Source organism: Bos grunniens, chromosome 21, assembly GCF_055505025.1.
Source record: "Bos grunniens cultivar Pamir isolate PY7600 chromosome 21, Bosgru_T2T1.0, whole genome shotgun sequence".
Classification (NCBI taxonomy): Eukaryota; Metazoa; Chordata; class Mammalia; order Artiodactyla; family Bovidae; genus Bos; species Bos grunniens.
Genome location: NC_141185.1, coordinates 145,375 through 173,156, shown reverse-complemented (window position 1 = coordinate 173,156; position 27,782 = coordinate 145,375). Strand labels below are relative to the sequence as shown.

The 27,782-nt window shown below is 43.7% G+C and overlaps 1 long non-coding RNA gene and 1 gene segment (V, D, J or C); one reads left to right on the top strand and one right to left on the bottom strand.

The window, feature by feature from the left end:
* Positions 1–24,590, top strand: part of LOC147348808 (uncharacterized) — a 44,744-nt gene extending 20,154 nt beyond the window's left edge. The window contains exons 3-4 of one of the 2 annotated variants that reach the window (XR_015149327.1): positions 23,469–23,597; positions 24,457–24,590. This is a non-coding gene — a long non-coding RNA (uncharacterized LOC147348808). Of the gene's footprint in view, positions 1–23,468; positions 24,111–24,456 lie in introns of both variants that reach the window. The other variant, XR_015149326.1, reaches the window with a different exon arrangement.
* Positions 24,426–25,659, bottom strand: LOC147348807 (immunoglobulin heavy variable 4-59-like). The segment is given in 2 exon segments: positions 24,426–25,465; positions 25,548–25,659. Coding segments are annotated over 2 exon segments (366 nt in total).
* Between the last annotated feature and the right edge of the window lie 2,123 nt (positions 25,660–27,782).

The following is a 27,782-nucleotide window of genomic DNA, read 5'->3' as shown; positions in this document are numbered from 1 at the left end:
GACAGGGAAGTCTGGCATGCTGCAGTCCATGGGGTTGTGAAGAGTCAGCCATTACTGAGCGACTGAACTCACAGCTCAATGGTAAAGAATCATCCTGCAATACAGGATTTCATTCCTGGGACTGGAAGATCTGCTGGAGAACGGATAGGCTACCCACTCCAGTATACTTGGGCATCTCTTGTGGCTCAGCTGCCTGTAGAAGAATCTGCCAGAAGTTTGGGAGACTTAGGTGTGATTCCTGAGTTGGGAAGATGCCCTGGAGAAGGGAAATGCTACTCACTCCGATATTCTTTCTTGGAGAATTGCATGGACTGTATAGTCTGTAGGGTCGCAAAGAGTTGGATACAACTGGGAAACTTTCACTTTCTCCTTGTTTACTCTGTTCACTTCTCTTTGTGTGATTTCTGCTGAACGAGACTCACATACTGATCGAAAGATGGCGCTAGTGATAAGGAACCCGCCTACCAATAAGCAGATGTAAGAGACACAGGATCCATCCCTGGTCAGGAAGATGCCCTGGAGGAGGGCATGGCAACCTGCTCCAGTATTCTTGCCTGGAAAATTTCATGGACAGAGGAGCCTAATGGGCTACAGTCCCTTGTGTGGTAAAGAGGCTGCCATGACTGGAGTGACTAGCATGCATGCATTAGAACAAACTGATTTAAAATCAGTAAGTTCCATGAACTAAAGATAGTGTTTGTTCCATGAGACAGTCAGGAGGGATGGCTGAACACGAAGACGGTGCTCACAATGGCTTCTTTATTCATCAGGGAATATTCTGTATATTCCTTAAATGTATTGTACTCTCTCCTTGAAAGACTTGTCCTCGTATCAATTTCTGGTGGCTCATACCTTGACAAGAAAGCTGAGGATATCAAGGAGGAATTGTTTTTAAAGTAAAATCTTCCCTTTTGTATGTATCATCTATCTGCCGTAAAACCACCCAAATGACAGAAGCTATTGCACCTAGTAAAGCCTGTCAGTTAGTGAAAGGAGGAATGCCCCTCGGTGGTGCTCAAAGAGCTGACACCACACTCAGAGCATTATGCATAGTTCTCTCCATGGAAATCACTGGGACCCCCACCCCTGGTTGATGTAGAAGGTGAATCTGAGGACACCACTGACATAGATGCAGGAGCACAGACAACACAAATTTTTCATCTTCCTGCATCTGTGTGTGGTGTCAGCAGACTCAGCTTCTATCTCAGGCTGGCGTGGAGGTCCTGCTGCGTCTCCATGGAGAGAACTATGGCTGATGCAGTGAGTGAGGTGTCAGTTTCGTTAGCACCACCAAGGGGGGTTCTTCCCTGGCTCTGGGTTTATACACCTCTGCTGTCTGAGTCCAGCTGCACTTACACTGCTGACCACTGGCTAGCTCATTCACTGGCCCTGTTGTGCTGAGCAGCACTGCTGAGTCACACAGACCCTCTCCTGTGGATTTAGCAAGATTATACCAAATGTCCAGAGAACCGGCCTAAGTGCCAAAAGGAAGCAACCTTAGAGACTGTGCCTTTCATGCACTGAGGATATAATCCCCTATCCCAACCACCAATCTGCCTCAGAGACTCAGGAGGTACCTGAGTCATGAATGCAGAGAAGTTCCCCAGAAAAACTGCTACAAGGAGAGGAAGCCTCCCGAAAGGAGACCAGCTGTCAATCACCATCTGCACTTGCTCCTGCAACACACAATTGTGTGTCCCCAGCACCCACTGGTGGTCATGGAGTCCCCGGAGGGTGGCTTGTGTCTGGGTTCACACTGCCTTCCCCTCACTGTGTCTCTTGCACTGCAACACACGGCCGTGTCCTCAGTGGTCACAGAGCTCAGCTGCAGGGAGAACTGATTCTTGGATGTCTCTGCAGATGGAGGTGTGGCTCCTGATGGAGGGGCTGTAGTAAGTGTCACCATCATAGTTTATGCATGCCATCTGCTCTAGCCCCTTCCCTAGGGCCTGGCGAATCCAATTCCAACAATAACCTCCTGATGGAGTAAGCAGAGACAGCACACGTGAGGAGAAGGTCAGTGAGGGCTTCACCAGTTCTGGCCCAACTGCTGCAGTGCATCTGGGAGTGGACACCTGGGAAGGAGAATCAGTCCCTGTCAGCGACCTGCAGTCACAACCATCCCCACAGACCCAAGTCTGCACCTGAGACCCTCACCTTGGGGAGCTGTCACCAGGCAGAGGAGAAGACTTCACACCCCCATCTTCTACACCTCCACCCTGCCTTCCCTGACACCTCAGCCCTGTGGGAGGAGGGATGTGAGCTCCCTCAACCCAGGGGTGGGTTGTACCCTGGAGCATGAGGAGGAGTTTTCATGTGGACCAGCCCTGTTCTTGTAAGTGGGGATGGAATGTGATCACCATCCCTGTGGCCTTTCTGGGTCCCTGTGAAGTCTCTTTCCTTCAGCTCTTTCAGTATTTGAATTTGGTTAGGGGAGCACGTGGTTTATGAGCTGCATTGAAATCACTGTATCCAGGAAGAGGACTGAAGACACAGTATAGGATGGCCCTGTCTTTTCATATAGATATTGTTTTATCATCTGACTATTTGAGTTCAGTTCAGTCACTCAGTCGTGTCTGACTCCTGCGAACCCATGGACCACAGCACGCCAGGCCTCCCTGGCATCACCAACGTCACATCACCAACTCCTGGAGTTTACCCAAACCTAAATGCATGGAGTGAGTGATGCCATCCAACTGTCTCATCTTCTGTCATCCCCTTCTCCTCTCGCCTTCTCTTTCCGAGCCTCAGGGTCTCTTCAAATGAGTCAGCTCTTAGCATGAGGTGGCCAAAGTATTGGAGTTTCAGCTTCAACTTCAGTCCTTCAGGATTATTATGAATATTCAGGATTGATTTCCTTTAGGATGGACTGGGTGGATCCCCTTGCAGTTCAAGAGACTCTCAAGAGTCTTCTCCAACACCACAGTTCAAAAGCATCATTTCTTCGGGGCTCAGATTTCTTTGCAGTCCAACTCTGACATCCATACATTCCTACTGGCAACGCCATAGCCTTGACTGTTGCAGCAAAGTAGCTTCAGTCATGTCCGACTCTGTGCGACCCCATAGATGGAAGCCCACCAGGCTCCCCCGTCCCTGGGATTCTCCAGGCAAGAACACTGGATTGGGTTGCCATTTCCTTCTCTATTGCATGAAAGTGAAAAGTGAAATGGAAGTCACTCAGTATGTCTGACTCTAAGCGACCCCATGGACTACAGCCTACCAGGCTCCTCCATCCATGGGGTTTTCTAGGCAAGAGTACTGGAATAGGGTGCCATTGCCTAGATGAAACTTTTTTGACAAAGTAATGTCTCTGCTTTTTAATATGCTGTGTAGATGGGTCATAACTTTTCTTCCAAGGAGTAAGCGTCTTTTTGTTTCACGGATGCAGTCACCATCGGCAGTGATTTTGGAGCCCCCGAAATGAAGTCTCTCACTGTTTCCACTGTTCCCCATCTATTTGCCATGAAGTGATGGGACCGGATGCCATGACCTTAGTTTCCTGAATGTTGAGTATTAAGCCAACTTTTTCACTCTCCTCTTTCACTTTCATCAAGAGGCTTTTTAGTTCTTATTCACTTTCTGCCATAAGGGTGGTGTCATCTGCATAGCTGAGGTTATTGATATTCCTCCCGGCAATCTTGATTCCAGCTTGTGCTTCATCCAGCCCAGCATTTCCTATGATGTCCACTGTATATAAGTTAAATAAGCAGGGTGACAATATACAGCCTTGATGTACTCCTTTTCCTATTTGGAACCAGTCTGTTCCATGTCCAGTTCTAACTGTTGCTTCTTGACCTGCATATGGATTTCTCAAGAGGCAGGTCAGGGGGTCTGGTATTGCCATCTCTTTAAGAATTTTCCACAGTTTATTGTGATCCACACAGTTAAAAGCTTTGGCATAGTCAGTAAAGCAGAAATAGACGTTTTTCTGGAACTGTCTTGCTTTTTTGATGATCCAGAAGATGTTGGCAATTTGATCTCTGGTTCCTCTGCCTTTTCTAAAACCAACTTGAACATCTGAAAGTTCTCAGATCACATATTGTCCAAGCCTACTTGGAGAATTTTGAGCATTACTTTACTAGCGTTTGAGATGAATGCAATTGTGCAGTAGTTTGAGCATTCTTTGGCATTGCCTTTCTTAGGGATTGGAATGAAAACTGTCTTTTCCAGTCATGTGGCCCCTGCTGAATTTTCCAAGTTTCCTGTCATATTGAGTGCAAACTTTCACAGCATCATCTTTTAGGATTTGAATTAGCTCAACTGGAATTCCATCACCTGCACTGGCTTTGTTCATAGTGATGCTTCCTAAGGCCCATTGACTTCACATTCCAGAATGTCTGGCTCTAGGTGAGTGATCACACCATCATGATTATCTGCGTCGTGAAGACTTTTTTGTACAGTTCTTTGTATTCTTGCCACGTCTTCTTAATATCTTCTGCTTCTGTTAGGTCCATACCATTTCTGTCCTTTCTTGGGCCCATCTTTGCATCAAATGTTACCTTGGTATCGCTAATTTTCTTGAACACATCTCTAGTCTTTCCCATTCTATTGTTTTCCTTTAATTCTTTGCATTGTTCATTGAGGAAGGCTTTCTTATCTCTCCTTGCTTTTCTTTGAAAGTCTTCATTCAAATGGGTACATATTTCCTTTTCTCCACCTGTCTCTTCTTTTAACAGCTATTTGTAAGGCCTCCTCAGATAGCCATTTTGCTTTTTGCATTTATTTTCCGTGGGGATGGTGTTGCTCTCTGTCTTCTGTACATTGTCACAAACCTCCGTCCATTGTTCATCAGGGACTCTATCAGATCTAGTCCCTTAAACCTATTTCTCACTTCCACTGTATAATTGTAAGGAGTTTGATTTAGGTCATGCCTGAATGGTCTAGTGGTTTCCCTAGTTTCTTCAATTTAAGTCTGAATATGGCAATAAGGAGTTCATGATCTGTGCCACAGTCAGCTCCTGGTCTTGTTTTTGCTGACTCTATAGAGCTTCTACATCTTTGGCATCAAACAATATAATCAATCTGATTTCTGTGTTGGCCATCTGGTGATGTATATGTGTAGAGTCTTCTCTTATGTGGTTGGAAGAGGGTGTTTGCTATGACCAGTGCATTCTCTTGGTAGAACTCTATTAGCCTTTGTCCTGCTTCATTCTGTACTCCAAGGCCAAATTTGCCCATTACTCCAGGTTTTTCGTGATTTCCTACTTATGCACTCCAGTCCCCTGTAATTAAAAGGACATCTTTTTTGGATGTTAATTCTACAAGGTCCTGTAGGTCTTCATAGAACCGTTGAACTTACTTCTTCAGCATTACTGGTCAGGGTATACACTAGGATTACCATGATATTTAATGGTTTGCCTCGGAAATGAACAGAGATCATTCTGTCGTTTTTGACACTGCATCCAAGTACTGCATTTTAGCCTCTTTTGTTGACTATGATGGCTACTCCATTTCTCCTAAGGGATTCCTGCCTGCAGTAGTAGATATCATGGTCATCTGAGTTAAATTCACCCATTCCAGTCCATCTTAGTTGGCTGATTCCAAAATGTCGGTGTTCACTCTTGTCATCTCCTGTTTGACCACTTAGGAAGCATGAAATAACACGAGGATGAGATACTGTTACACACCTTCAGAGGAACTAAAGTACAAAATACTAAGGCTATCAAAGGCTGGGGATGATGTAAAATTAAGGTCGCTCATCCAATAGCTGGAAAGAATGGAAATGGCAGCCAACTGGTAATGTATGTAATGATTTCCTAGAGAGAAAACAGAGAATCACCACATGACTGAGGAGTGGGCTAGAAAAATATTTACCAATTATTTGAATATTTATGTTTTTACAAGTATCTTCCTGTACATTCATGTATCACCTTTGCACTTCTGAGCTTTTACTACTCGCTGAATTTATACACTAAATTTTTATGGTTATTTAAAGTTATGACCAACCTAGATAGCCTATTAAAAAGCAGAGACATTACTTTTCCAACAAAGGTCCGTGTAGTCAAGGCTATGGTTTTTCCAGTTGTCATGTATGGATTTGAGAGTTGGACTATGAAAAAAGGTGAGCACTGAAGAATTGATGCTTTTGAACTGTGGTGTTGAAGACTCTTAAGAGTCCCTTGGACCATGAGGAGATCCATCCAGTCCATTCTAAAGGAGATCACTCCTGGGTGTTCATCGGAAGGACTGATGCTAAAGCTGAAACTCCAATACTTTGGCCACCTAATGCGAAGAGTTGGCTCATTGGAAAAATCTCTGATGCTGGGAGGGCTTGGGGACAGGAGGAGAAGGGGACGACAGAGGATGAGATGGCTGGATGGCATCACTGACTCGATGGACATGAGTTTGAGTAATCTCCTGGAGTTGGTGAAGAACAGGGAGGTGAGGCGTGCTGCGATTCATGGGGTCCCAAAGAGTCAGACAGGACCGAGGGACTGTACTGAACCGTATTGTTAGGATACAATTGTTTGCGTTGTTTCCTTTTATCTTCATTTCTATTTCATCTATTATTTATCTGTCTACCAAATGCAGAACTAGTCACCTACAATTCACCCCTTACGATACAGCCTAACTGGTGTCCAGACATTTTCAAGTGTCCTCTGGGGAAAAAGTCACTCCAGTGGTCTATGATCAATTGCCAACTTCAAATACTACTCACTATTCAAATGAAAGACACAGAGTCTAACAGGGCTGGGGAGAATTTCAGCCTGAGAGGATTTGGAAATCCACCTGAAGGTGAAAGCAGACTTGAAGTGAAGTAGAAGAATTAATGATTAAAAAGTTTACAGCAAGTAACAGAAAGTAGTGACCTAATAGGTCCCCTGAGGAAATATTTCTGTGCAGCCTGTCCTAAGACAGATGTGGACAGACAGACCAGCCTGACTCCATGAAATCATGTCCCAGGTTCAGAAACAGGAAAGCTCTCTGGGGTGACAGTGGAAGGAGCTTGCAGGGGAGGGAATGTTCCAGTGGAGAGACCCCAGCTTCTGAGAGAAAAGCCCATCATGATATTTTCTCTCCTGCTTTGAAGAGTGTCCTCTTGTTTCCTAATGAACGTGGGTGTCACCTGGTGCTTGGAGCAGCCCTGCAGGCAGTGTGATGTGGGTTGGGTCTAACTTCTCCCTGGACTTCCTGGGACAACAACACAGGGTTTTGTCCTAGGTCCTCGTAGAGCTAGATGGACATGTCTCTGGATGGAGAATGGTTTCTGGAGAGACATGCTCTATGCTGTGCCGTTCCCAGGACCAAAGCACCCCATCACTGCAGCTCTGAGTCTTAAGACTGAGGGCTCCAGTCCCAGCAGTCAGCACTCTGTGTGATGCAGAATCCACGGACAGACCAAGTGAGGAGAGGGCCTCCAATGGTCCTGGTTCAACTCCCACACCAGCACCTGGGACAGGACACCTGGGAAGGAGAAAGCATGAGACCTCTTCACAGATGTCACTACATCACTCACCTTCCTCAGACCCGGGAGATGCTCACAGCTCAGAGATGCCAGCAGGATGGGGAAGGACAAGACAGATCATCTTCCTTTGGATTAAAGCTGACTTTCAGAGGACTAGGTCAATGAAGATAAGAACACTGACTCCCAAGGTGAAAAGGACGCCTTGACCACATTTTTCTCTGGCTTCCTGAAATGTGTTTCTCAACCAGGTCTTGACCTGTGGGTTTCTGTGTCCATCCTTTCCTAGTTTTATCAAGACACCTAAGTCAGACTAGTGAGCACACTTACCCTTGATCTATGATCACTCTCAATGTTGGAGTCATTTCATTAAACCTGCTGTCTCCCAGGTGATTTTGATCTCCCTGATGTCTATTGACCAAGAATCCTTGGGAGACAGTCTAGCCAGGACCCCCAGAACTTGAAATCTCCTCATGGTCATTTTCTGTCCAGTCAATCTCCTTCTTGTCCATAAATCTCCATTTTACCATCAGTATTTGGAACTCAACCAAATTTCCAAGACTACCTCAAAAAACAAAGATTGAGATCTGAATCCCATCTTAAAAAATGATATTTATATTTGAGGCATCAATGCCAAGCTCACATGCCCAGAAGTATCATTCTTGCCCTAATTAATCTTTCTTTCTTTTTTTTTTTCAGTTTCTTTTTTTTTAAATTTTATTTTATTTTTAAACTTTACAATATTGTATTAGTTTTACAAAATATCGAAATGAATCCGCCACAGGTATACCTGTGTTCCCCATCCTGAACCCTCCTCCCTCCTCCCTCCCCATACCCTCCCTCTGGGTCGTCCCAGTGCACCAGCCCCAAGCATCCAGTATCGTGCATCGAACCTGGACTGGTGACTCGTTTCATACATGATATTATACATGTTTCAATGCCATTCTCCCAAATTTCCCCACCCTCTCCCTCTCCCATAGAGTCCATAAGACTGATCTATACATCAGTGTCTCTTTTGCTGTCTCGTACACAGGGTTATTGTTACCATCTTTCTAAATTCCATATGTATGCGTTAGTATACTGTATTGGTGTTTTTCTTTCTGGCTTACTTCACTCTGTATAATAGGCTCCAGTTTCATCCACCTCATTAGAAGTGATTCAAATGTATTCTTTTAATGGCTGAGTAATACTCCATTGTGTATATGTACCACAGCTTTCTTATCCATTCATCTGCTGATGGGCATCTAGGTTGCTTCCATGTCCCAGCTATTATAAACAGTGCTGCGATGAACACTGGGGTACACGTGTCTCTTTCCCTTCTGGTTTCCTCAGTGTGTATGCCCAGAAGTGGGATTGCTGGATCATAAGGCAGTTCTATTTCCAGTTTTTTAAGGAATCTCCACACTGTTCTCCATAGTGGCTGTGCTACTTTGCATTCCCACCAACAGTGTAAGAGAGTTCCCTTTTCTCCACACCCTCTCCAGCATTTATTGCTAGTAGGCTTTTGGATCGCAGCCATTCTGACTGGCGTGAAATGGTACCTCATAGTGGTTTTGATTTGCATTTCTCTTATAATGAGTGATGTTGAGCATCTTTTCATGTGTTTGTTAGCCATCTGTATGTCTTCTTTGGAGAAATCTATTTAGTTCTTTGGCCCATTTTTTGATTGGGTCATTTATTTTTCTGGAGTTGAGCTGTAGGAGTTGCTTGTATATTTTTGAGATTAGTTGTTTGTCAGTTGCTTCATTTGCTATTATTTTCTCCCATTCTGAAGGCTGCCTTTTCACCTTGCTGATAGTTTCCTTTGTTGTGCAGAAGCCTTTAAGTTTAATTAGGTCCCATTTGTTTATTTTTGCTTTTATTTCCAATATTCTGGGAGGTGGGTCATAGAGGATCCTGCTGTGATGTATGTCGGAGAGTGTTTTGCCTATGTTCTCCTCTAGGAGTTTTATATGGAGTTTTATATATCTTAAAGTTGAGATCTTTAATCCATTTTGAGTTTATTTTTGCGTATGGTGTTAGAAAGTGTTCTAGTCTCATTCTTTTACAAGTGGTTGACCAGTTTTCCCAGCACCACTTGTTAAAGAGATTGTCTTTAATCCATTGTATATTCTTGCCTCCTTTGTCAAAGATAAGGTGTCCATATGTGCATGGATTTATCTCTGGGCTTTCTATTTTGTTCCATTGATCAATATTTCTGTCTTTGTGCCAGTACCATACTGTCTTGATAACTGTGGCTTTGTAATAGAGCCTGAAGTCAGGTAGGTTGATTCCTCCAGTTCCATTCTTCTTTCTCAAGATCGCTTTGGCTATTCGAGGTTTTTTGTATTTCCATACAAATTGTGAAATTATTTGTTCTAGCTCTGTGAATACCGTTGGTAGCTTGATAGGGATTGCATTGAATCTATAAATTGCTTTGGGTAGTATACTCATCTTCACTATATTGATTCTTCCAATCCATGAACACGGTATATTTCTCCATCTATTAGTGTCCTCTTTGATTTCTTTCACCAGCGTTTTATAGTTTTCTATATATAGGTCTTTAGTTTCTTTAGGTAGATATATTCCTAAGTATTTTATTGTTTCCGTTGCAATGGTGAATGGAATTATTTCCTTAATTTCTCTTTCTGTTTTCTCATTATTAGTGTATAGGAATGCAAGGGATTTCTGTGTGTTGATTTTATATCCTGCAACTTTACTATAATCATTGATTAGTTCTAGTAATTTTCTGGTGGAGTCTTTAGGGTTTTCTATGTAGAGGATCATGTCATCTGCGAATAGTGAGAGTTTTACTTCTTTTCCAATTTGGATTCCTTTTATTTCTTTTTCTGCTCTGATTGCTGTGGCCAAAACTTCCAAAACTATGTTGAATAGTAATGGTGAAAGTGGGCACCCTTGTCTTGTTCCTGACTTTAGAGGAAATGCTTTCAATTTTTCACCATTGAGGATAATGTTTGCTGTGGGTTTGTCATATACAGCTTTTATTATGTTGAGGTATGTTCCTTCTATTCCTGCTTTCTGGAGAGTTCTTATCCTAAATGGATGTTGAATTTTGTCAAAGGCTTTCTCTGCCTCTATTGAGATAATCATATGGTTTTTATTTTTTAATTTGTTAATGTGGTGTATTACATTGATTGATTTGTGGATATTGAAGAATCCTTGCATCCCTGGGATAAAGCCCACTTGGTCATGGTGTATGATCTTTGTAATGTGTTGTTGGATTCTGATTGCTAGAATTTTGTTAAGGATTTTTGCATCTATGTTCATCAGTGATATTGGCCTGTAGTTTTCTTTTTTTTGTGGGATCTTTGTCAGGTTTTGGTATTAGGGTGATGGTGGCCTCATAGAAAGAGTTTGGAAGTTTACCTTCCTCTGCAATTTTCTGGAAGAGTTTGAGCAGGATAGGTGTTAGCTCTTGTCTAAATTTTTGGTAGAATTTAGCTGTGAAGCTGTCTGGACCTGTGCTTTTGTTTGCTGGAAGATTTTTCATTACAGTTTCAATTTCCGTGCTTGTGATGGGTCTGTTAAGATTTTCTATTTCTTCCTGGTCCAGTTTTGGAAAGTTGTACTTTTCTAAGAATTTGTCCATTTCTTCCACGTTGTCCATTTTATTGGCATATAATTGTTGATAGTAGTCTCTTATGATCCTTTGTATTTCTGTGTTGTCTGTTGTGATCTCTCCATTTTCATTTCTAATTTTATTGATTTGATTTTTCTCCCTTTGTTTCTTGATGAGTCTGGCTAATGGTTTGTCAATTTTATTTATCCTTTCAAAGAACCAGCTTTTGGCTTTGTTGATTTTTGCTATGGTCTCTTTTGTTTCTTTTGCATTTATTTCTGCCCTAATTTTTAAGATTTCTTTCCTTCTACTAACCCTGGGGTTCTTCATTTCTTCCTTTTCTAGTTGCTTTAGGTGTAGGGTTAGGTTATCTGCTTGACTTTTTTCTTGTTTCTTGAGGTATGCCTGTATTGCTATGAACTTTCCCCTTAGGGCTGCTTTTAAAGTATCCCATAGGTTTTGGGTTGTTGTGTTTTCGTTTTCATTCGTTTCTATGCAAATTTTGATTTCTTTTTTGATTTCTTCTGTGATTTGTTGGTTATTCAGCAGCGTGTTGTTCAGCCTCCATATGTTGGAGTTTTTAATAGTTTTTCTCCTGTAATTGAGATCTAATCTTACTGCATTGTGGTCAGAAAAGATGCTTGGAATGCTTTCTATTTTTTTGAATTTACCAAGGCTAGATTTATGGCCCAGGATGTGATCTATCCTGGAGAAGGTTCCATGTGTGCTTGAGAAAAAGGTGAAATTCATTGTTTTGGGATGAAATGTCCTATAGATATCAATTAGGTCTAACTGGTCTATTGTATCATTTAACGTTTGTGTTTCCTTGTTAATTTTATGTTTAGTTGATCTATCCATAGGTATGAGTGGGGTATTAAAGTCTCCCACTATTATTGTGTTATTGTTAATTTCTCCTTTCATACTTGTTAGCATTTGTCTTACATATTGCGGTGCTCCCGTGTTGGGTGCATATATATTTATAATTGTTATATCTTCTCCTTGGATTGATCCTTTGATCATTATGTAGTGACCTTCTTTGTCTCTTTTCACAGCCTTTGTTTTAAAGTCTATTTTATCTGATATAAGTATTGCTACTCCTGCTTTCTTTTGGTCCCTATTTGTATGGAAAATCTTTTTCCAGCCCTTCACTTTCACTCTGTATGTGTCCCCTGTTTTGAGGTGGGTCTCTTGTAGACAACATATGTAGGGGTCTTGTTTTTGTATCCATTCAGCCAGTCTTTGTCTTTTGGTTGGTGCATTCAACCCATTTATGTTTAGGGTAATTACTGATAAGTATGATCCCGTTGCCATTTACTTTATTGTTTTGAGTTCGAGTTTATACACCGTTTTTGTGTTTCCTGTCTAGAGAATATCCTTTAGTATTTGTTGGAGAGCTGGTTTGGTGGTGCTGAATTCTCTCAGCTTTTGCTTGTCTGAGAAGCTTTTGATTTCTCCTTCATATTTGAATGAGATCCTTGCTGGGTACAATAATCTGGGCTGTAGGTTATTTTCTATCATCACTTTAAGTATGTCTTGCCATTCCCTCCTGGCTTGAAGAGTTTCTATTGAAAGATCAGCTGTTATCCTTATGGGAATTCCCTTGTGTGTTTTTTGTTGTTTTTCCCTTGCTGCTTTTAATATTTGTTCTTTGTGTTTGATCTTTGTTAATTTGATTAATATGTGTCTTGGGGTGTTTCACCTTCGGTTTATCCTGTTTGGGACTCTCTGGGTTTCTTGGACTTGGGTGATTATTTCCTTCCCCATTTTAGGGAAGTTTTCAACTATTATCTCTTCAAGTATTTTCTCATGGTCTTTCTGTTTGTCTTCTTCTTCTGGGACCCCTTTGATTCGAATGTTGTAGCATTTAATATTGTCCTGGAGGTCTCTGAGATTGTCCTTGTTTCTTTTAATTTGTTTTTCTTTTATCCTCTCTGATTCATTTATTTCTACCATTTTATCTTCTAATTCACTAATCCTATCTTTTGCCTCTGTTATTCTACTATTTGTTGCCTCCAGAGTGTTTTTAATTTCATTTATTGCATTATTCATTATATATTGACTCTCTTTTATTTCTTCTAGGTCCTTGTTAAACCTTTCTTGCATCTTCTCAATCTTTGTCTCCAGGCTATTTATCTGTGATTCCATTTCGATTTCAAGATTTTGGATCAATTTCACTATCAGTACTCAGAAATCTTTATCAGGTAGATTCCCTATGTCTTCCTCTTTCGTTTGGTTTGGTGGGCATTTATCCTGTTCCTTTATCTGCTGGGTATTCCTCTGTCTCTTCATCTTGTTGAAATTGCTGAGTTTGTGGTGTCCTTTCTGTATTCTGGCAGTTTGTGGAGTTCTCTTTATTGTGGCGTTTCCTCTCTCTGTGTGGGTTTGTAAAGGTGGCTTGTCAAGGTTTCTTGGTTAGGGAAGCTTGTGTCGGTGTTCTGGTGGGTGGAGCTGTATTTCTTCTCTCTGGAGTGCAATGAAATGTCCAGTAATGAGTTATGGGATGTCTATGGTTTTGGGGTGACTTTGGGCTGCCTGTATCTTGGAGCTCAGGGCTGTGTTCCTTGCTGCTGGAGAATTTGCTTGGTATGTCTTGCCCTGAAACTTGTTTCACCCAGAGAGGTTTACAGCGTTATATGGAGAAGAGAAGAGTGAGGAGGGAGTTAGAGGTGACCCAAATGAGATGAGGTGGAATCAGTAGAGGAGAGAGTGGGCTATTCAGTAATCTCTTCCTTATGTGCACTCCACAACTGGACCACTCAGAGTTGTTCACAGAGTTATACAGAGAAGAGAAGAAGGAGTGAAAGGTTGTTGTTGAATCAAGCGAATACACTGGGATTCTTGGCCCCCGGAGGAGAAGAATTCAATCCAGGGCCAGAGACGAGGCTTGATCGCTCAGAGCTTTTGTGTAATAAAGTTTTATTAAAGTATAAAGGAGATAGAGAAAGCTTCTGACATAGGCATCAGAAGGGGGCAGAAAGAGTACCCCCCTGCTAGTCTTCAGCTGGATGTTATATAGTCACTAGCAGTCTATTAATGAAAGAAAGGAATGTCTTAAAATTCAGAATGGCGCCAGGCCCCTCACTCATAAGATGCATTTTGGGATAATCTTGGCACCAAATGATTTATCCTGGGCCATAAAACGATTAACTTGAATCTTGAAGAAGGGCAGACCACAATACAAATAGTTTCATTTACATAGATTAGGGGAACAATATCCATACTGGTTTGTCAAGTAGGTTCTGGGCCAAGAGGCGGAACCGACTTGGAGACAGAGTTTGGGGTAAAGGCATAGTACATTAGCATAGCTTAAGACAAACATTTCCATAAGAAAAAGGCATTGGTTATCTCTAGGCGAAACCAGGTGTCATTATGGCAACACAGTATTTTAAGAGAAACCTCTCTTTAAATTTGTATAGAGAAGGAAAAAATATTGCTAGTTTGTTTCCTCCTGCCGCTTAAGAGAGATAAAAATGTCTGACACTTGCAGGCTATTTCCTCCATTTGGAGACCCCTGGCCTTCCTGCCTGTTACCCTCTCAGGAGGAAGGTGGCAGAGGTGGCCAGGAGGATAAATGGGGGGAATGAAAAGGAGGGAGACAGATCCAGCCAGTAATCAGTTCCCTAAGTGTTCTCCACCGTCTGGAACATACAGAAATTCACAGAGTTGGGTAGAGTAGAGAGGGGTTAGGGAGGAGACACAGGCGACCTGGTGGAGAAAAAGGAGAGTCCAAAGGGAGAGAGAGCAGTTAAGCCTGGAATCTCGCTCCCTAGTGAAAAAAAATGGATCCTGAAGATTGTGTTCTTAAAGGTACAAAATTGGTAACAAATACATAAAAGCAAAAATTTTAAATCTAGAGTAGAGTTTGGAATTTCAAAAATACGATGTTAAACAAAAGAAGAAGGAAAAGAAAGAGAGAAAAAATGGACAAACAAAAACAAAGAAGGTCGCATAAATTATAAAGAAAATATAGGTACAAAATTGATAACTAATACCAAAAAGCAAAAGTTAAAAATCTAGAGTAGAGTTTGGAATTTCAAAAATACAATGTTAAAAAAAAGAAGAAGGAAAAGAAAGAGAGAGAGAAAAACAAACAAGAACAAAGTCGCATAAATTATAAAAAAAAAATACAGGTACAAAATTGATAACAAATACCAAAAAGCATAAATTAAAAATCTAGAGTAGAGTTTGGAATTTCAGATATACAATGTTATTTAAAAGAAGAAGAGAAAGAATCAGAGAAAAAGAAAAAGAAAAAAGAAAAAAAGGTCACAGAAATTATTAAAAAAAAAACCCAAAAAACTATAGGTACAAAATTGATAACAAATACCAAAAAGCTAAAATTAAAAATCTAGAGTAGAGTTTGGAATTTCAAAAATACAATGTTAAAGAAAAGAAGGAAAAAAAAAAGGTCAAAAAATTATTAAAAAAATATATATGAAGTTTGCTTTAAAAAAAATAGGGTCTTCTTTTTTTTTTTTTGCAAAGTAATCGGTTATAAAAGTGGAAATTAAAGGAATAATAGGGGACTTAAAATTTTTTTTAATTAAAAAAATAATTAAAAAAAGAAAGAAAGAAAGAAAGAATGATCGTACAAATAGTAAAAATATATCTCAGACTTTCTCCGGTTTTGTTGTGAGTATTGTGGGTTCAGTTCATTTTTGGCTAGTTCCTTGGTCCGACTTATATTTCTCAAGATCTATAGGCCCCTTCCTATGTAGTTGGTAGTAACCACAGGGTTTTAATCTATTTCCTGCAGCCTCCAAGGCGGTTGCCTCTGTTATAGCTTCTTCTGTTTGCTGGTCTCTTCAGTGTCTGGTTTCCACCCTGACACAAAGGGGACGGTGGAGGACACTTTTTTTCTTTCTTTCTTTTTTTTTTAGGCTCACTTGTTCAGTCGCACTGAGGGGAGGTAGGGAGGGATGCTGCAAACAAATAACACTGGCGTGTGCTCGCAGTGCCTCAGCCACACTGGGTCTGCCCCCTGTTCACGGCGCGTGTAGCCTCTCTGCCCACGCTGCTCAGGCTCTAGGTTGCTCTGCCAGGAACCATCCGTGGCCAGCCCTGGGCTGCCTGTACTTCCCAGGTCCAAGCCGCTCAGGTTCAGGCACTTGGGTAGTCCTCAGGGGTGCAGACTCTCAGTTGGGCCTGCGTTTTGTGCTCTTCCCAGATCCGAGCAGCTCAGGTGATGAGGTGTTTGGCGCGTGCGATTGCGGCGACTTATCGCCTCCAGGCCACTCGGTTATCTAGGTGTGTACCGGCACACCTTCTCAGGCAGATGTTGACCGTCCAGACCCCCAAGAAGTTTTAGTTAAAAAAGAAGCCTGCTTACAGTTTTATAGATAATGTCTCTATGGGGCTGTGATTGTCCCCTTCCGGCTCTGGCTGCCTATCACCGGAGGGGGATGGTCTGCCGCCGGCTATCTCTGTTCAGTCCTTTGTTCTGTGTGCAGGCCTGGCGGTGTCATAGGTTAAGGCTGACTTTTTGCGTGGGAGATATCCCACAGTCTGGTTTGCTAGCCCAAATTATTTCACTCAGATAGCGCTCGGGGTATTCAGGCCAAATTCTTGCGATGCAGCCTGCGTTGTGCCTCCCTGCCCAGCCCCCACTTGCTAATGGCAGATGCAGGCGTCTGCGCTGCTTCTCCGCTGGGGGAGTTACCGTAGGGCTCGCAATCTGTGGGTTTTAATTGTTTATTTATTTTTCCTCCCTGTTATGTTCCCCTCTGTGCTTCCAAGGCTCGGCACAGATTCAGCAGTGAGAAGGTTTCCTGGTGTTTGGAAACTTCTCTCTTTTTAAGACTCCTTTCCTGGGACGGAACTCCGTCCCTCCCTCTTTTGTCCCTTTTTTTGTCTTTTATATTTTTTCCTACCTCCTTTCGAAGACTTGGTTGCTTTTCTGGGTGCCTGATGTCCTCTGCTGGCATTCAGAAGTTGTTTTGTGGGATTTACTCGGCGTTTCAAAGTTCTTTTGATGAATTTGTGGGGAAGAAAGTGTTCTCCCTGTCCTACTCCTCTGCCATCTTAGCTCCTTCTCCTGGCATTGCCTTTCTTAGGGATTGCAATGCAAACTGACTTTTCCAGTCATGTGGCCCCTGCTGAATTTTCCAAATTTGCTGTCATATTGAGTGCAAACTTTCACAGCATCATCTTTTAGGATTTAAATTAGCTCAACTGGAATTCCATCACCTCCACTAGCTTTGTTCATAGTGATGCTTCCTAAGGCCCATTGATTTTGCATTCCCGAATGTCTGGCTCTCGGTGAGTGATCACACCATAATGATTATCTGCATTGTGAAGATCTTTTTTGTACAGTTCTTTGTATTCTTGCCACGTCTTCTTAATATCTTCTGCTTCTGTTAGGTCCATACCATTTCTGTCCTTTCTTGAGCCCGTCTTTGCATGAAATGTTACCTTGGTATCGCTAATTTTCTTGAACAGATCTCCAGTCTTTCCCATTCTATTGTTTTCCTTTAAGTCTTTGCATTGATCGCTGAAGAAGGCTTTCTTACCTCTCCTTGCTATTCTTGGAAACTCTGCATTCAAATGGGTATATCTTCCCTTTTCTCCTTTGCTTTTCCCATCTCTTCTTTTAACAGCTATTTGTAAGGCCTCCTCAGACAGCCATTTTGCGTTTTTGCATTTATTTTCCTTGGGGATGGTGTTGCTCCCTCTCTCCTGTACATTGTCACAAACCTCCATCCATTGTTCATCAGGCACTCTATCAGATCTAGTCCCTTAAACCTATTTCTCACTTCCACTGTATAATCATAAGAGATTTGATTTAGGTCATGCCTGAATGGTCTAGTGGTTTTCCCTAGTTTCTTCAATTTAAGTCTGAATTTGGCAATAAGGAGTTCATGATCTGAGCCACAGTCAGCTCCTGGTGTTGTTTTTGCTGACTCTATAGATCTTCTCCATCTTTGGCTGCAAAGAATATAATCAATCTGATTTCGGTGTTGGCCATCTGGTGATGTCCATGTGTAGAGTCTTCTCTTATGTTGTTGGAAGAGGGTGTTTGCTATGACCAGTGCATTCTCTTGGCAGAACTCTATTAGCCTTTGCCCTGCTTCATTCTGTACTCCAAGGCCAAATTTGCTGTTACCCTAGGTGCTTCTTGACTTCCTACTTTTGCCTTCCAGTCTTCTGTAATGAAAAAGACACCTTTTTTTCCTTAATTTTATTTTATTTTTAAACTTTACAATATTGTATTGGTTTTGCCAAATATCGAAATGAATCTGCCACAGATATACATGTGTTCTCCATCGTGAATCCTCCTCCCTACTCACTCCCCATACCATCCCTCTGGGTTGTCCCAGTTCACCAGCCCCAAGCATCCAGTATCGTGCATCGAACCTGGACTGGCGACTCGTTTCATATATGATATTATACGTATTTCAATGCCATTCTCCCAAATCATCCCACCCTCTCCCTCTCCCACAGAGTCAAAAAGACTGTTCTATACATCAGTGTCTCTTTTGCTGTCTCGTATACAAGGTTATTGTTACCATCTTTCTAAATTCCATATATATGCATTAGTATACTGTATTGGTGCTTTTCTTTCTGGCTTACTTCACTCTGTATAATAGGTTAATTCTAGAAGGTCCTGTAGGTCTTCATAGAACCGTTGAACTTTAGCTTCTTCAACATTACTGGTTGGGGTATACACTTGGATAACCATGATATTGAATGGTTTGCCTTGGAAACGAACAGAGTTCATTCTGTCGTTTTTGACACTGCATCCAAGTACTGCATTTCAGACTCTTTTGTTGACTATGATGGCTACTCCATTTCTTCTAAGGGATTCTTGCCTGCAGTAGTAGATATCATGGTCATCTGAGTTAAATTCACCCATTCCAGTCCATCTTAGTTGGCTGATTCCTAGAATGTCGATGTTCACTCTTGTCATCTCCTGTTTGACCACTTAGGAATCATGAAATAACAGGAGGATGAGATGCTGTTACACACCTTTAGAGGAGCTTAAGTACAAAATACTAAAGTGATCAAATGCTGGGGATGATTTAAAATAAAGGTTGCTCATCCACTAGCTGGAAGGAATGGAAATGGCAGCCAAGTGGTAATGTATGTGATGATTTCATGGAGAGAAAACAGAGAATCACCACATGACTGAGGGCTAGAAAAGTATTTACCAATTATTTGAATATTTATGTTCTTACAAATATCTTCATATACATGCACATATCAGCTTTGCACTTCTGAGCTTTTACTACTCGCTGAATTTGTAGACTAAATTTTTATGGATTTTACCATATTGTTAGGATACAACTGTTTGCGTTGTTTCCTTTTATCTTCATTTCTATTTCATCTATCATTTATCTGTCTACCAAATGCAGAACTAGCCACCTACAATACACCCCTTAGGATACAGCCTAACTAGTGTCCAGACATTTTCAAGTGTCCTCTGGGGCAAAAAGTCACTCCAGTGTTCTATGATATCAATTACCAACTTCAAATACTACTCACTATTCAAATGAAAGACACAGAATCTAACAGAGCTGGGGAGAATTTCAGCCTGAGAGGATTTGGAAATCCACTGGAAGGTGGAAAGCAGACGTGAAGTGAAGTAGAAGAATTAATGATTAAAAAGTTGACAGTAAGTCACAGAACGTAGTGACCTAATATGTCCTCTGAGGAAATATCTCTGTGCAGCCTGTCCCAAGACAGATAGGGAAAGACAGACCATCCTGACTCCATGAAATCACATCCCAGGTTCAAAAACAGGAAAGCTCTCTGGGGTGACAAGCCCCTGAAGGAGCTTGCAGGGGAAGCATTGTTCCAGTGGAGAGACCCCAGCTTTTGAGAGAAAACCCCATCATGACATTTTCTGTCCTGCCTTGAAAGTGTCTGCCGGGGTCCAGCTCCGGCTGTTCCAGGGTATTCGAAGCAGGGACGGCGTTGGCGAGGATCAGCATACAATAGCTTCAATTAGATATTAATTAGAGATGTAAAGAGTAATAGAATGAGGATAGCTCAGTAGGAAAATTCAGTGGAGAAAAGAGGCTGAGTAGCTTGGTTTATGCGGGAGACCAATAAAACTTCAAGACAAGAAGCTTGCACCACTTACGTAGGCAGCAGGCATCCTTCCATTCTCCTGAAGGAGAGGAGACACTGAGGCCTCCCTGGTCGGATCTTAGAAGCCCAGGTATAATTAGTAAGCATGGCAGGTTCCGCGCTCCAGATGGAGACTCAACCAGAGTGAGAGAGAGAGCGACATGGGGAGACTAGTATTTCGAGAAACTGATCCCAATTCTTTATTTTCCATGGTCTACTTTTATACACTGAGATGTTATGCAAAAGTCACGCGGGGTCAGCAGTCCTGACTTTTATCAAAGTCAGGTGCTTCATACAAATGTATACAGAGGTCTTAGGGGTGTTACATCATCTTCTGGCCAGGGGGCCTGCTGACAATTTATGACCCTCTCCTTGTGACAGCAGTCAGTCAACCAGGACACTTATTTCTCCAGGGGTGATTATTCTTAAAACAGACACCACCCAAATAAAGTTACATTCCTATAGGGTGAGGGTATAGTGGGTTTTAGTTAAGGAAATAATTTACTTAGCCTAAGATCTAACGTGGTTTATATATTCATTAATGTGTGTAAGGGCAGGGGATATGGAGACTTAACAACAAACATTGGCTCAACAAATGAAAAACACTTCACCAACACAATTGCTAATCAGCCCATTATACTTATACTAATAGTTTTCTAACTGTTCTAAGGAACCTGTTTTTAGAAGGTTTAAAGCATCTCATGCCTCTCATGGTTGGGAGGCTGTGAGCAATCACATGTGGCCAGACAAGCCTGTCAGGCAGGCTAGAGAACCTTCAGAGGAGTTTGTAGGTTAAAACACTCTTGTCATGCCCAGGAGTTTTTATTAACTGGAGCTCTAAATTAACTCCTTCTCCAAAAGAGGTGGTGGGGGACAGCCCCCCGTAAAGTCAGAGGTGTAGGTGAGAGCACAAAGTAGTAAAGCAGGCAGGCTCTGGTTATGGGGGTAGATGCTCGAGAATTTCCAGGGGGACTCCTGCGGCTCGATCCCGCCTTTGCGTATGTCGAGCCTCCTTCCTCATGACTTTTGCCACGGGCAGAGTACCTCACTCTGGCCCCCAACAAGTGTCCTCTTGTTTCCTGATGAACGCGGGTGTCTCTTGGTACTTGGAGCAGCCCCTGAAGGCAGGGTTATGTGGGTTCGGTCTGACTTCTCCCTGTACCTCCTGGGACAGCAACACAGGGTTGTGTCCTAGGTCCTCATGGAGCTAGATGGACATGTCTCTGTGGGTGGAGAGTGGTTTCTGGAGAGACAACCTGCGCTGTTCCCAGGACCAAAGCACCCCATCACTGCAGCTCTGAGTCTTAAGACTGAGGGCTCCAGTCCCAGCAGTCAGCACTCTGTGTGATGCAGAATCCACGGAGAGACCAAGTGAGGAGAGGGCCTCCAATGGTCCTGGTTCAACTCCCACACCAGCACCTGGGACAGGACACCTGGGAAGGAGAAAGCATGAGACCTCTTCACAGACGTCACTACATCACTCCACCTTCTGCAGACCCGGAGGAGGCTCACAGCTCAGAGATGCCAGCAGGACGGGGAGGGACCAGACAGATCATCTTCCTTTGGTTTAAAGCTGACTTTCAGAGAACTAGGTCAATGAAGATAAGAACGCTGACTCCCAAGGTGACAAGGACGCCTTGACCACATTTTACTCTGGCTTCCTGAAATTTGTTTCTCAATGAGGCCTTGACCTGTGGGTTTCTGTGTCCACCCTTTCCTAGTTTTATCAAGACACCTAAGTCAGACTAGTGAGCACGCTTACCCTTGACCTCTGAACACCCTCAATGTTGGAGTCATTTCATTAAACCTGCTGTCTCCCAGGTGCTTCTGATCTCCCTGATGTCTATTGACCAAGAATCCTTGGGAGACAGTCTAGCCAGGACCCTCTGAACTTGAAGTCTTCTCATAGTCATTTTCCATCCAGTCAATCTCCTTCTTGTCCATAAATCTCCATTTTATCATCTGTATTTGGAACTGAACAAAGTTTCCAAGGCTACCTCAAATAACAAAAACTGACATCTGAATCCCATCTTAAAAAATGATATTTATATTTGAGACATCAATGTCAAGCTCACATACCCAGAAGTACCATTCTTGCCTGAATGAACCTTTCTGAGAGAGATATTTTCTATTGAAAGTTAGCTTGCAGCAATGAGTGCTTAGAAACACTAGCCTGTGCATGAGGACTACACACGGGGTCATTTTCAAGAGGGAAACTGTCAACTAAGGAGCACAAAATGTGAAAATACCTCAGTAAACTGAACACGAAGGAGACTGATTGACATGATTGGATGAAACATGAGGGAATGGGCTTGACTGCCCTCAAGTAGAAACATGCGTGTGTTGGATGATTTAAAGACAATCTACATTATAAATGTCCATTAATGACCGTGAAACGATGGTATATGTTTTATGATGCTAATAATAGCTAAAAGTAGGTGAACTTGCAAATGCAGAATCTGAATAACGAGGATGTCTGTATACGCAGTATTGGGGCTCTCTGTGCTAGCACCTATAACACTGGACACTGCAGAATTCTACCTGTTTTTGCAGTTTCAGTGAAAGAAGGAGAGTGAGTCTCTTCCTTCCACATGTACAAAAACAACAAACATTGTAGCAACTGAAAATCTCCTGTGTCTTCTCAGAACCTTCAAAAATTTCAAGATTCACACTCACCAGCAAAATGGTGATAGGCCTCAGGGGTATGCTGAGATCCTTTGAGGAGAAGAAAAGTAAACCAAAAAATTATCCTTAATTCTTGAGTATTAAATGTGTATGTGTAAAATCCATCCTACGTCAACAGGAAATTAAAACTGCAAAAACATGCATATTCCCACAGTATGCCGAGGGTGACATAAAGCACAGCAGTGAGACGTTAGGACACAGAGGACGGTCTGTGGTGGACTCCTGGGCAGGAAGAAGAAAGCACAGGCTCTCCCGAGCATCCCCCCCAAGCCCAGGGCACCTGCTCCTGGGCTCAGCCCTCTGCTCGATGTGTCCCACAAGCCCCCTGGTGGTCATGGGGCCCCCGAAGGGTGGCCTGTGTCTGGGCTCACACTGAAGTCCCCTCATGTGTCTCTTGCACAGTAATACACAGCTGTGTCCATAGTGTTGACAGAGCTCAGCTGCAGGGAGAACTGGTTCTTAGACGTGTGCCTGGAGATGGAGGTGTGTCTCTCGATGGAGGGGCTGTGGTAAGTGTCACCATTATAATATATGCTTCCCATCCACTCTAGCCCCTTCCCTGGGGCCTGGTGGATCCAGCTCCCACCATAATCACGTGATGGAGTAACCAGAGACAGCACATGTGAGGGAGACGATCTGCGAGGGCTTCACCAGGTCTGGGCCCGACTCCTGCACCTTCACCTGGGACAGGACACCCGGGGACAAGAAGATTCAAACCCAGTCAGTCACCTGCTGTCACAATTACCCCCACAGATGCGTGTCTGATGCCTGAACTTCCCCTTGGGGAACTGCCACCAGGCAGAGGAGAAGACGCCAAAGCCTCGTCTTCCACACAACAGCTCTGCCTTCACTGAGACCTGCATCCTGTGTGAGCAGAGAGTGGTGAGCTCCCATAGCCCAGAGGTGGATTTTTCCTTGGAGCTTGAGGAGGAATTTGCATTGAGGAGCTCTATTCCTGTGAGTCCAGAGAGGCTGTGGTCACACTCACCCTGGTCATCCCAGGATCCCCATGGTTGCCTTCTGAATTTACATGTTTGGCGAGCAAGGGTGGGCAAGCAGTGTGTCTATCAGATGGCTTGGAACCAGATCCCAGGGCAGGTCCCCCTTTCTGAGCCCAGAGTCTCTGTCCTGTCGGCCCCCACCTCCTGCCCCTTGCCCATCTCAGCTCAGCCCCTCGTCCTCTCAGCCCTTGGGTCTTTCCTCAGGGCTGAGCCAAGCACAGCTCCTGCTTCCTTTCGCTCTGCCAGTGATGGTCACTGTGATGGGCGAGAGGACAGATGGTGGTGGGCTCCACGTTGACCCCATGGACAAATCCACCTGAGGACTTCTGTTTTTCCCTTTATGAATGATCCCGACATAAGCTCAGAATGGGATGTGGACTTCAGAGACGTTGAGGTGAGATGGTATCATCCTGATTGACCTCACCTGGAATGTGTGTGTGTTGAGTGACCTAGTGAACTTGCCAAACTGTCAATGTCTATATAAGGACACAAGGTAACTGTTTATGTTAAGATGCTAATAAAAGCTAGCATGTGGGTGAATTTGCAGTACAGAATCTGTGAATGACGAGAATCATTGCATATGCAGCCCTGGGGACCCCTGACACTGGAGCCTTTGACACTGCTTGCTCCAGATTCTAATCGTGCAGTTTGACAGATAGAAGGAGGTTGAGTCTCTTCCTTCCTCGTGCAGAAAACAAAACAAAGAGTAAAATGTTTAAATATCTTATGTTTCCTTTCAGGATAGTTAACAGTTTTGAAATTAGCGAGAGTCAAGTGTTTTACTGACGGAGGAGGCAATGGCACCCCACTCCAGTACTCTTGCCTGGAAAATCCCATGGACGGAGGAGCCTGGTAGGCTGCAGTCCATGGAGTTTCGAAGAGTTGGACACAAATGGGAGACTTCATTTTCACTTTTCACTTTCATGCATTGGAGAAAGAAATGGCAACCCACTCCAGTGTTCTTGCCTGGAGAATCCCAGGGACGGTGGGGCCTAATGGGCTGGCATCTGTGGGGTCACACAGAGTCGGACACGACTGAAGCGACTTAGCAGTAGCAGCAGCAAGTGTTTTACTGAGTTCCCTTGAAGGAATAAAAATGAAGGAGAAAAAATTTAGCTGTTGAGTATTATGTGTGACTGTATGTTTTCCTAAAACTATCCTTGCTTCAAGATAAAATGAAATATATATATATACACACAGTTGTCTGAGAGTAACATAAACCACAACAATGAAATACCAGAACACAGAAATGGGTCTATGGTGCAGCTCCTGGGCAGGAGGAGGAAAGAGAAGCCCTCAGGAGAATCCCCCCCAAGACCCCCACCGCCCAACGCCTCTTCCGTACCTGCTCCAGTACTCAGCTCTGTACTGAGTCCTGAGCGCCCCCTGGTGGTCACGGGCCCCTATGCAGGGAGGTTTTTGTCTGGGCTCACACTGAATCTGTGTCTCTTGCACAGTAGTATGTGGCCGTGTCCTCAGTTGTCACGGTGCTCAGTGATAGAGAGACTTGGCTCTTGGAGTTGTCCTTGGTGATGCTGAGCCGGGATTTCAGGGCTGGGTTATAGCCTGTGCTTCCACCATAATATATGACACCCAGCCACTCCAGCGCCTTCCCTGGAGCCTGGCGGACCCAGCCTACACTATTGCCGCTTAATGAGAATCCAGAGACCGTGCAGGTGAGGGAGAGGGTCTGTGAGGGCTTCACCAGGCTGGGGCCCGACTCCCGCAGCTGCACCTGGGACAGGACCCCTGTGGAGAGAGAGAAGCACGGTGACCCGTGGGCTCAGAGGCAGCTTCCCCACGTGCCCATGTCTGACCCAGAGACACTCACCTCTGGGGGCTGAGAGCACAAAGAGGAGGGTCCACAGTGGGTTCATCTTCGAGCAGATGAGAGTCACCACTCCCAGAAGTCACTTCAAGCCTGAGGAGGAGGCTGAATTTAAGGGAGCTGGTGCTCTGTTTCTACCCTGTGACCTGAGTGGATATTTGCATACAGGAGGGACCTCTGTATAAAAAGCAGAAAGCAGTGAATAGAGGTCCTGTCTATCGGGCTCCCCCTGTGAGGGGCTGCTGTCTGTGGCCTCAGAGAACTCAGCCTTTCCTGGGGTCCCCCTCCCCACACCAGGAAGACGATTGAGGAATGAAATGATGAAGGAGGGCTGGTCAGGAAAAAAGATGCTTTCAGGGAACAATGGCAGATTTGGGGAAGAGACTTTATCCCAAGAACGTGTTTCCCTTTACTCAACAAATGCCCACCACACATTCAGGTACCAGCCATTTGTTAGACACAATCTCTCTCTCTCTCTCTCTTTTTTCTTTTCTGATTACCTGATGTTTACTTACTCCATTTGCAAACATCAGAGAAAAATATACATGTTTGAATCACATTGAATTCATGGAGTTGAGTACAATTTAATGTTTTTCAGAATTCCGAAATCATTTGTGTTTCCCTTTGTTTTCTTGAGTGTTTTTCATCTTGAACAGCTTAAATAACCTGAAGAATCACTCTAGAGGTGGTTTGTTCAGAGTAATTAAACACAGTATTAATTCTGTGGACACAGTAGACATTTGTGCTGAGATGCTCGTCGTCCCAGCACAGCTGACTTGCCCAGTGGGGTGCATTTTCCTGTGCACAACTGAGTGTCTGCAGGAACTCGTGAACCTCAGCATCTCCTCCCTGAGGGTGGACACTGAGGACCCCAAGTCTGCTGAGAATTGAGGACACACAACTCCTGGGAGCTCCTTAGGGCTCCACTCCCCCATCTCCCTGTGTCCCTGCGGCTGTGGCCTCACACCTGCATTTCTGTGTGTGAGGATGTAGACTGGGGCTGACGACAGTCACAGCATGTGTGGACTTTACAGCGGGTTTGCCCGGGGTGGGGAGTGCTGTCATCAGTGTCATCAGTGGTGTTATCCTTCCTGGAGCCAGAAAAGACCAGTGTGTGTCCCCACTCTGACTGACGTCCTGTCCATGTGACCCTGGTCTTCTCCTGCCCTGAGATGTCACCCCTTCGGGTCTGTCACAGGTCAGGTCTTCCTCGGCACAGGGATCTCACCTGTGCACTGACTGAGTTAGAACCTACTGTCTATGCAAAGCCCTTCCCAGTCTGGCTTTGGCCACAGCAGTTCTGCACAAGTGTGTCTTCTATGCCAGATCCAGTTTCCCGACACCTGAATGTGCTCTGAAGAGAGGCCCCACCTCACTCTGCTTCAGAGCTTGTGGGGTCACTTGTGCCCGATGCTATGCAACATGGTCAAGACTCCTGAGGGTGACCCTGGAACTGTGGCCTCTGCCATCCCAGTCACTGAGCTTCTGGATGTGTCCTCATCCCTTGGCTCAACACCTTCGTCCATCATCAAAGCCAGTGGAGTCTTGTGGGGCACGCCTAACAGGCTTTCCACTCTTCAGCAGTTTCTCTGATCTCGTGATCCCACTGGACCACCTGTAAAACTGAAATATGCTTCTCGTCTCACGGGACTGGAAGGCTGCAGACACATCCCCCAATCCACTGCCAGTTGGTTTCTATGGGGTTTAGTTTATGGCATCAGAAGTGGGATCCAGAGAATCCCCAACAACTCCTAAGCCATGAGCAATCACATGCTGGTACCCACTCTGACTTACTGAGTTCAGTGCTCTCTGGATGAGAGTGGTCTAATAGCTTTGTGTGGAGTCTTTAGGGTTTTCTATCTACACTGTTCTGTAGATAATGAGAATTTTGCCTCTTGTAGTAAAGAATCCACTTGCAATGTAGGAGACCTGGGTTGACTCCCCGGGTGTGAGATTCCCTGGAGTAGGAAATGGAAACCCACTCCAGGATTCTTGCCTAGAAAGGACAAAGAAGACTGGTGTGCTACTGTCCTTGGGGCAACAAGGTGTCAGACATGACTGAGGGACTAATACACACTTATCTCTAAACTCTATGCCTGCCCAGCAGTTCTGAAATGAAAGCTGACAGTGATACAGGCTTTCTTCAAGAAATGGAAGGAAACAATCCGACTTACTACATACAGAAATTAGAACAGAACACCACAAAAGCCCAGAGGCAGTAGTAGGAAGGAAATGACA